This window comes from Lolium rigidum, chromosome 3 (genome assembly GCF_022539505.1).
Source record: "Lolium rigidum isolate FL_2022 chromosome 3, APGP_CSIRO_Lrig_0.1, whole genome shotgun sequence".
In the NCBI taxonomy this organism is placed as follows: Eukaryota; Viridiplantae; Streptophyta; class Magnoliopsida; order Poales; family Poaceae; genus Lolium; species Lolium rigidum.
In genome coordinates this window covers 352931249-352941422 of record NC_061510.1, presented here as the reverse complement: position 1 = coordinate 352941422, position 10174 = coordinate 352931249, and the positions used below count along the sequence as shown (strand labels likewise).

Genomic DNA, 10174 nt, shown 5'->3' with positions numbered 1-10174 from the left:
AGCTGGGTTAGCCACGTGTCTGCTGAGCAAGAGGATGCCATTGCAGTGATCCTGAATATGGTAGTCCAGCCAATTTATATGGTAACCGGGGTTAGAGACCTCCAAGTAAGGAAGTCCAGGGCCTCCGTTGAGGCGGAGGAGCGAGCAAAAAAATGCGGTAACATCTGTTCGTCTAAGTGGAGAAAGATGCCGCGGAACGAGAGCGGGAGCAGGTCCACACGCAGCAGCCGGCAGGCGTTCGATGGCGGCGCGCCAGTCCCTGCAGACACAGCAGGACGCGGCGAGCCAGCACGGCGAGAGGCGGCAGAGGACGTCGGCTAGCACGTCGTCGGGCAGGATGCACGCCAGATCCTGCTGTTCAGCAAGCTCCTTGCCGTAGTCACCAGCAGCAGTATCTCCATCGGCCTCCTCGGAACAGCCCCTGTACACCTCCTCTGGCGCCAAAGGTTTTGGCTTGAGCAGCTCACCGTTCATGGGCATCACCGTCCAAAACTATACACGAGCGGTGATGCCCGGTATGAGCGTCGTTTTGTAAAACTCAAGTCTGTCTCCGACTCAGGTTTGTCAGGAAAAGAAATCCGGGATTGGGTCATGAGCGTCCTCTTGTAAAACTCAACCCGTCTCCGGCTCAGGTTTGTCAACAGCACATAACGACAGATACTCATACACAGTTGCAAAAAGAACACCAGCAAAACGGACTCATTGTTTGACACAAAAATTAAGATTTGAAAGCTGATGCAGACAAAATTGCCATATTTTATTCTCAGAGAAAATGTACAAATATGTCTAACTTGACAGATCCGCAAGGCTTTGCAAAAATCTTTAACTAGGTTGAGGCAGATAACTTTGGGATGAAACTATGAACAATCCACATAGGGATGTGAGAAAGAAACTATAAACACAGCAAAACTGGACTATACTCAGTTCCTTGAATCAATGAGACGTTTGTGGAAAAGAAGATATCTGTGATATCCCTCTGTAGATATTCCTCTGTGCACTACTACACTATCAATAATTCTTAGTATGGGCATGTAGACTCATGGCTGATGCGGTGGGTGCTGTACTTCACGCACCACAGCAAATTGGCTTCTCAAGGAAGGCATCTTAACACCAGGATCATGGTGCCAGGTACTCAATCCACATGTTGTTTTCTTGTCAGACGTAGATTTATATACCAAGTCGCGAGGCAGCGCAATACCAATCCCACTAGTATCTTGAAGATGGCGAGTATAAAATAGGTCAGAACTGACCAGAGCAAAATCCAGAATATTCTCCAGATAAATGGGCCGGAGGGAAGGAGGGTGGCATACACTGGAGTTAATACACGAATTACCTAAAGAAACACCAACGAATACCTTGCTTGTTAGTAAAATATGTAAACACAAACGGAAAAGTAGAAGAGCATGGACATTTCACGTGTTCACTTACCACACAAGCTGGGGCAAGGGGGATGAATGTTAGATCCTTCTGACGGTCATCAGTTTGCTCATTCAAAATCTGTGCAGATATTTTTTTCAGCAATACAGGTATTAGCAACAACATTAAGATGGAAACGTTTCAACTTCTAGGCAAATGAACCAGCAATATCACAAAGTTTTGATATGCACAGCAAAGCAGAATCAGGAAAATAATACTGTGACGTATCACAAGACAAAATATACTGAAAACAATTGTTCATTGCATGCAATTCCAATTATTTATCAATATATGGTATAGCTGGAATTTCCTAAATAATTCTGCAGGAGAAAGGCAGTCATACATGCCATGGAATCAACGACAAAAAATTACAAACACAATGAAGCAGCACTTTAAAACAACAACAGTCATTGCTTATTTATCTATCCGCATGAATCAAATTAACAATGTTCTGTGTGCATGAATGTATCTTAACATTTTTAAACTAAGAAATAACTCCAAAAGTCATTGATTATTTATCTATCCAAGTATCAAAGGGGCATAGAAATGTAACCAGCAAAATATTCGAATCAAAATACACAAGCAGCTGGTTAAGTTATCTGTCAGCACATACCTGCTTGGATAGATCTTCCAGAAACTCTGAATAAGCAACCGGCTTTATCTCATTAAATTTTGCAAGGAATGAATGCTTGATAGCATCAATGAGTACTTCACACATAAATACCAAGGAGGCATTCTGCAGTGACAAAAGGAAGTAATATTATTTTTCTGAAACCATAGAAGTCTCTGACTACGACTAAAATATATAGAAAAATTGAACTTACGATAAGAAAACTGTCAAACCATGGTCCCTCTGCTTCCAAAATATTTTGAGCTAGTACAAACAGCAGAAACGCTGTGATGTGAAATCTCTCAATGATGTCTGCAAATCAACAAATCTCAAGAATTAAGCATTGTAAAAATGAAAAAAATTAAACAGAGGCATGCTAAATATAGAGCACAGCGCTAATTAACCACCAGTGGAGTATAACATAAAACATAGCAGTTATTTTGCAACCAATGAAGTGCTTGAAACCAAAGCTTCAAACATTGAACTTACAAGATGACCCACGATTTGCTTCTAGAAAATAATGCACATCAAATATGTCATGTTCACTTAATCTAAACAGATCCATGCAGACAATTTATCTGGAGAGTCCAACTTAGCACTATTCATCCTACCTAAGAGCCGAAAATGCTGAACACTAAAGTAGCTTAATAGCAACAGTAAGCAATGAGAAATATTGACAAATGCATGCAATGCAGAAACAGTGAATTCAAAAGGATCATCCAGATGGTGGAAACATAGTAAATACAGTAATCCATCAGCATCTTATTCTAGAATCTGGAAATGGGACAATCATAATTCATAAGCACACTCACCATAGTAGACCAGATTGTGAAGGTTCTCTTTGCTAACCCGCTTAAATACATTGCTCTTGATCTCGGCAAAATTGTTGGACACCAAAAGAGCCAACAGTGCATTGTTATGGGCAATAATACATGTTGACAGGGTGATAGCTTGCGCTAACAGGACAAATGAATGCACAAGTAATAACTTGTTAAGGAAGCTAAATACAGATTATACCAAAAAATAAAGAAGCAACTGAAAATTGGACATACTGATGTTAAATAAAACTGTGATTCCACTAAAAATGTTATACAATGACTACTATATCTGTACTGTGAGCTGGTAATGAGTTGGATACTGCATACCAATAAAGGCTACTCCTACATAACATAACTATGAATAGAGGAATTCCAACATCAAGGAATTATATAACCCAAATAAATTACCCCAAGGAACATATACATATAAATAGCATAACTTGCAGCAAAGGATATCAAATGCAACGACAGCAATAGCCTCGTCCAAAAGGAACCGCATCAGTTCAAATGTCGCATTATCAGTTGAACATGTTGACAGTCCCTCAGCTGAGTTGAACAAAACTTGCAACACATCCTCACCAAATGATTGACAGAGCTTGTCAAATATCTAAAAAGAAGGGGGAAAGGTTAAGTACGCTTACCAAAAAATGTACATACATTTCAAATAAACACTTCCATCACCTCTAGTACGTTGTATACCACATAGAGTTTGATCGTGCCCTGGCCACGAATGACATGGTAAATCAAACTAATATCTGACACAGAAAACAAAGTGTTGAAGGATTAACAAACGTGTGTAGAATATTCTTTTAGTTCAGAAAAGCCAAAGGGAAAATAACAAACCTATCATCTGCAAAGAAGCAACTCCTAGGGCTAGAACTATAAAACATCCATAATCTGATAAATCAGCAGCATTTGGCCGTAGAAATTGCCTGACACAAACACATTAGATAAATATAAGTACATGACTCTATGATGCCAAAAAAAGAGCTTAAACTGGGAAGGTGTGGTGTTTACAATGTAATGACAAATACAAGTACAGGGATGAAGAATCACTTAACGCTACAAGCACTTAGTCTAGCAGACTGTGGCATCATGAACAGTAAACAATTCACCAGTATTTGTCCTGCTGGTATAGTCCTGGCTCATGGCTATAATAAATGTAGGATACTTAAAAAAAAGGATTGCCCACCAACTAGACAAATACTGGTAACAGATGATAGCTATTATATAAGTAGACATTTAACTGGAATACTAGCAAGGTATCATACTTTATACAGAAAGAATCAAAACTGTGGACTAAAATATTCACTTTTGTGGACCAACATATTATTTTTAGATAAAAAAGGTATCATCATTTTATTATATATGAAGGTCAGCAACATGGGCAGAATAACTGTTCACAGCTCTGGGTTTAAATCAGAAAGCTAATGAGGGGCACATTTTATTTTATGTTTGGTGCAATTGTAATCGCACTTTGAGCCTGAGAACATGTCAACTATAATATATATGATCAACCAAACATAATCATGTAAATCCCAAAACGTTCTGAGGCCCGCTCTGGAAGCACTTAACATCACATAAAAGCTAGCCAATTTCTTATAAAAGCTTAATCACAGAGTTAATGTTTTGAGTACAAAAGGGATTAAGCTTATCCGAGAAGGCCCATAGGGATGTCTCATTGCTTTGAACTTGCGGTAGCTTTAAGTTTAAGCAGAGGCTTCCAAAATAGACCATAAACTAGAAACTAGCTCCGGATTCAGTTGCTAATAAGAAGAATGAATGGTATCCTTTTAAACAACGAAATCCTAAAATAAGATATGATAAAACATATTTAAATGTGCAGCCATACATTACAATGTGTGCCAAGATTTAATTTTATGTACAAAATCTATATGTAAATCATCTGGTTTACAGCAACCCACCTGGTTTTCAGCACCCGCCAAACTGTCATCACAATTCTTGCAGGCATAATGGTGAGCAAAGACAGAAAGGAATCTAAGCAGACAAAGAATCCTGCGACAATTAACTGCAGCATTGATCACAATCAAACCTCTCCCCATTATTACAGAAAATGGTACATCCATAAATTACTAAACTAAACATTTAGCTCTATAACACACGGTAATAAAAAAAAATAAGGAATTTTTTAAGGAATGATCAAAACCATTATTTTGTTAATTTACTTAAGTATTGCCAAAATTACATCATTTGTATCTATCCATATCTTACAAGCATCTGAATTGATCCATATTCATTTTCAGTTAAAATATGCGGTAATGACATGGTTTCAGAAATACTACAACAAGATGCATAATGGATTCATTTCCATCGATGTTGGCAAACTTGGATGGCACTAAAATTCCAATAGATAGGACCACCCTAAAATTCCAAATATTCTAATATATAGGACACAAAGAAGGGAGCATATTTTCAAGTGCAGAATATATACCCGTTCACATCTCCAAGGAACATGAAACATAGTGTTGTAGACCCTCTGTCGCTTCTTATCATTACCCACTGCAATTGTACTTCTAAGTGAATTCCCGCTATACAACTCTCCAATGAAATATCTGAATGGTGAATTATCACGGCGCTCGACTTCTGCAGTTATTGAAACTAGGTTAGGTGTAAAGGCATATATTTGACTAATTCAATATGCGATAGGAAATCGGATTATATGCAAAAGTTATTTCCATCTACCACCACCGCAAAGCAATAATGGTTAGGAGCTAGACAGTTATAAAGAAATGCACTCAACAGAATGGTAATAACATTTCTTTAAGGTTTCCCTTATAGAAAAAAAATATGAACAGGCTACCATGCTGGTTTAAATTATTTGATTCAACTTGCTATAGACCTATAGTTACTGTTTTGACAGGTTTGTCACATTGCTGAAGTCTACTTGCAAGCTCGTACAAAAATCAGTGTGTCCTTATGTTCTTGCTTCAAAACACTATCAGCAATTAAATGTTTTATGACATGTTTATCTGCAGGCTTTTTTTATACCACAATGTTCACAGATTATGGTGGTACGAAATTCACAAATGACACACTTATTGTTCGATATGAGTCTCCTCATCAGCACCGGAGAAACAACATCACAATGAAAGAGAGGTACAAGAAAGTAACAATGTGCGCTGAAATCCAAACAAAGAGAGATCCATACCTCCGAGAATGTTGCTATTCTCCTTGATGAACTTCTCCCAGTCCAGCGACTCATCCTTCTCCAGTTTCTTCAGAACACCGTTGGCCTCAGGTCGCCGAGCCGCGTCGACCACATCTGCCGCCACCGCGGCGGCGGCGACGCTCTCCCGCGTGCTGCTTCCGCAGCTGCTGCTCGCGTCGTCCCCGGACGCCGCCGACAACCTCCCATTCGCGGCCACGCCCCTCTGCCTCAGCTCCACCCCAACGCGCGTGACGCAGCTCGCCGCGGACCCCTCCGCGTCCGAGCTCTGGCACACCTTCTCCACCACGGACCTCAGATCCGTTACCCTGAACGCGGCGGCGGCGCTCCCGTCCACGCGCGGCTCCTCCTCCACGATCGGGGGGCTCTGGAACCCCTGCTTGCGCTTGGAGCGCCTCCTGCGGCGGCGGCGGCCATCGGAGGAGGTCTCCGGGAGGGAGCGCGGGGATGTGTCGTCGACGTCGTCGGCGGTGAGGTCGCTGGAGAGGAGCTCGAATGAGAGCTTGCGGCCGCCGGATCCGAGTGACATGGGCGGCGCTGGGCGAGGCGGCGGGGTTACCCCACGTGAACCCTAGGCGTGGGCCGCGCCGGCGAACGGCGGCGAGGAGCGGAGCGGAGGCGGAGGAGGAGGAGGATTAACGGACGCAGCACGGGAGATTATTATTTTTCTCGCGTTTAGTGTGTGCCTTTTAATTCCTTCGTATGTTTTTCGATTTTTCCTGTGATGAGATGGCCGGTGACGTGGATGGAACGAATGGAAGCAGGTCGCGTGGCATCCGAGGAACAAAGGAATGCGCTTTTTCCTTGCTACGTGGCGTGGGACACACTTCATGTCAAATCGGTGGTAACACGTCGACTGCCATGTCAGCATCTGTGCCACTTCAGCTACTAAGATTATCATAGAAAAAAAATTCTTCTGTTTCGCATTTAGGAGTGGAAATTATCTTGCATTGCCATACAGTATCAGTTTGGGATGCCCAAAGGAGACATTGGTGTAGAGATGTACCGTCAGTTTCTCCCTCGTCATTTTGTTACCACTAATTTTGGTGAAGCCGATGTGATAAATCTTCGGACGGTGTTGGGCATGCGTTTTTATGAGCTCCAATTATTGGCTAGTTACATAAATTCAACTATAGTATACTTCTTTTTTTAATGGCTATCAACGATAGGACAAGGGTGCTTTTATAGCCTCAAAATACCAACGACCAGTGAAGTAAGCGTGAAAATTATGCACCAAAATGAGGAGGGTTGTTCACTTAGGTGGTTGTCGATCCCTTTTCCGTTGTCTCAAAATGGCAGAATGTACATCCCTCCAGGTGCAATGGTGGGAGGATCCTTCCGCTGGCCCGCCACATGTTCCAACAGACTTACGTCAAAGGAAATGGCGCCATGCTTGCTTTACCACTTCCTTCGCTAGGAGGAGACACGTGTTTCTTCGCTGGCTTTCCGCCAGGTAGTTTTGGTATTTTTTGTTCGGGGGAGGGATAATTTCTAGCTATATTGCAAAGTGAATGGGGGTATATTTGTAAGAAAATACCGCCCTTGATGGTAAGTGTTAGTGACTTCCTTTTTTTGTTGGAGCTGGTTAAATTTTATAGAACTCGGGGAAAGGAGATATTCGAAGGTCACTATTCCCAATTGTAAATTGTCAAAATAGAGACCAAAGGAATTATATTGCTGGCTGTAGTAGGATAATTGTTTTGGTGCTACAAGAAAAGTGCACCGAAGAAAAAGATGGCTTATATGTTGATTTGCTTGACAATGCCGATGAAACAAAGCTCTATTGATCTGCATTTTAGAAGTATCGGCTGAGGAATATTATTACTATGGTGGTAATTAACAACAATGTACATGCTTCTGATAGCGAAAACTGCAAACGGAGGCCGATCTACATGTAACCATTTATTTTCAAAAATTTGGAAATCATAATTTTAAGTTTCAAAAAAATCTGAAAAAAATCCTAGATGTAGACAATGATGAAATCTACAAACGTGTAAAATCTCAATGTGAAATTCTTTGTATGGTAGACTACACAAAAATGACAAAGTCCTCTAGGTTTTATAGTTTCGAAATATGCACTATGCACTATTCTCTCAGGTCCACACATTTGTCATTTTTGTGTAACCTAAAGTACTAAGACTTTCATATTGAGATTTTGCATGTTTGTAGATTTCATCATTGGCTATATCAAAAAAAAAATTCTAAATTTTTTAAAACTTAAAATTATGATTTTCGAATTTTTAAAAATAAAGAACTACATGTAGCTAGACCTCCATTTATCCACTCTCCTTCTGGTAGCATGGACATGCGAGCAAATTAAGATTCTTGACGTGCATGCTTCTGTTGGAGATATGCCCAAGAGGCAATAATAAAAATGGTTATTATATATCTTTATGTTTATGATAAATGTTTATATACCATGCTATAATTGTATTAACCGAAACATTGATACATGTGTGATATGTAAACAACAAAGAGTCCCTAGTATGCCTCTTAACTAGCTTGTTGATTAATGTATGATTAGTTTCATAATCATGAACATTGGATGTTATTAATAACAAGGTTATATCATTGTATGAATGATATAATGGATACACCCAAATTAAGCGTAGCATAAGATCTCGTCATTAAGTTATTTGCTATAAGCTTTCGATACATAGTTACCTAGTCCTTATGACCATGAGATCATGTAAATCACTTATACCGGAAAGGTACTTTGATTACACCAAACGCCACTGCGTAAATGGGTGGTTATAAAGGTGGGATTAAGTATCCGGAAAGTATGAGTTGAGGCATATGGATCAACGGTGGGATTTGTCCATCCCGATGACGGATAGATATACTTCTGGGCCCTCTCGGTGGAATGTCGTCTAATGTCTTGCAAGCATATGAATAAGTTCATAAGAGACCACATACCACGGTACGAGTAAAGAGTACTTGTCAGGAGACGAGGTTGAACAAGGTATAGAGTGATACCGAAGATCAAACCTCGGACAAGTAAAATATCGCGAGACAAAGGGAATTGGTATCGTATATGAATGGTTCATTCGATCACTAAAGTCATCGTTGAATATGTGGGAGCCATTATGGATCTCCAGATCCCGCTATTGGTTATTGGTCGGAGTGAGTACTCAACCATGTCCGCATAGTTCACGAACCGTAGGGTGACACACTTAAAGTTGGATGTTGAAATGGTAGTATTTGAATATGGAATGGAGTTCGAATATTTGTTCGGAGTCCCGGATGAGATCCCGGACATCACGAGGAGTTCCGGAATGGTCCGGAGAATAAGATTCATATATAGGATGTCATTTTATGTGAATAAAATGTCGCGGAAGGTTCTATGGAAGGTTCTAGAAGGTTATAGAAAAGTCCGGAAGAAACCACCAAGGAAGGTGGAGTCCACATGGGACTCCACCTCCATGGCCGGCCAACCCTAGTGGGGGAGGAGTCCCAAGTGGACTCCCGCTTAGGGAGCCGGCCACCCCCATATGGGAGGTGGAACTCCCACCTTGGTGGGAGTCCTAGCTAGGCTAGGTTTCCCCCTCCCTATGGAAGGTTTTTGGTTCGGGTCTTATTCGAAACTTGGAGACCAACTCTTGGGAATCCACCTATATAATGAGGGGCGTAGGGGAGGGGGCCGGACACACCAAAGGCACAACCTGGCCGCCCCCTTTGAGTGGCCGGCCACCCCCTCCCAAACCCTAGCCGCCCCTTCTCCTCCATAGCTCCCGCGTGCTTTAGCGAAGCTCCGCCGGAGTTCTCCACCGCCACCGACACCACGCCGTCGTGCTCGTCGGATTCAAGAGGAGCTACTACTTCCCGCTGCCCGCTGGAACGGGAGGTGGACGTCGTCTTCATCAACAATCGAACGTGTGACCGAGTACGGAGGTGCTGCCCGTTCGTGGCGCCGGAACCGATCGTGATCAAGATCTTCTGCGCGCTTTTGCAAGCGGCAAGTGAACGTCTACCGCAGCAACAAGAGCCTCATCTTGTAGGCTTTGGAATCTCTTCAAGGGTGAGACTCGATACCCCTCGTTGCTACCGTCTTCTAGATTGCATCTTGGCTTGGATTGCGTGTTCGCGGTAGGAAAATTTTTGTTTTCTATGCTACGTTATCCTACGGTGGTATCGAGCCGTGTC

General features: G+C 41.8%; 1 protein-coding gene across 1 annotated transcript; it reads right to left on the bottom strand.

The window, feature by feature from the left end:
• Positions 1-740: 740 nt before the first annotated feature.
• Positions 741-6579, bottom strand: LOC124700314 (protein POLLEN DEFECTIVE IN GUIDANCE 1-like). Its single transcript, XM_047232462.1, has 11 exons — positions 6014-6579; positions 5297-5448; positions 4770-4873; positions 3688-3776; positions 3526-3599; positions 3301-3451; positions 2839-3006; positions 2241-2338; positions 2030-2152; positions 1429-1497; positions 741-1333 (listed from the first exon to the last, which is right to left on the bottom strand). Exons 1-11 carry the CDS (start codon positions 6558-6560, stop codon positions 1133-1135), a joined length of 1776 nt encoding a protein of 591 aa, XP_047088418.1. The 5' UTR covers positions 6561-6579; the 3' UTR covers positions 741-1132.
• Positions 6580-10174: the final 3595 nt, after the last annotated feature.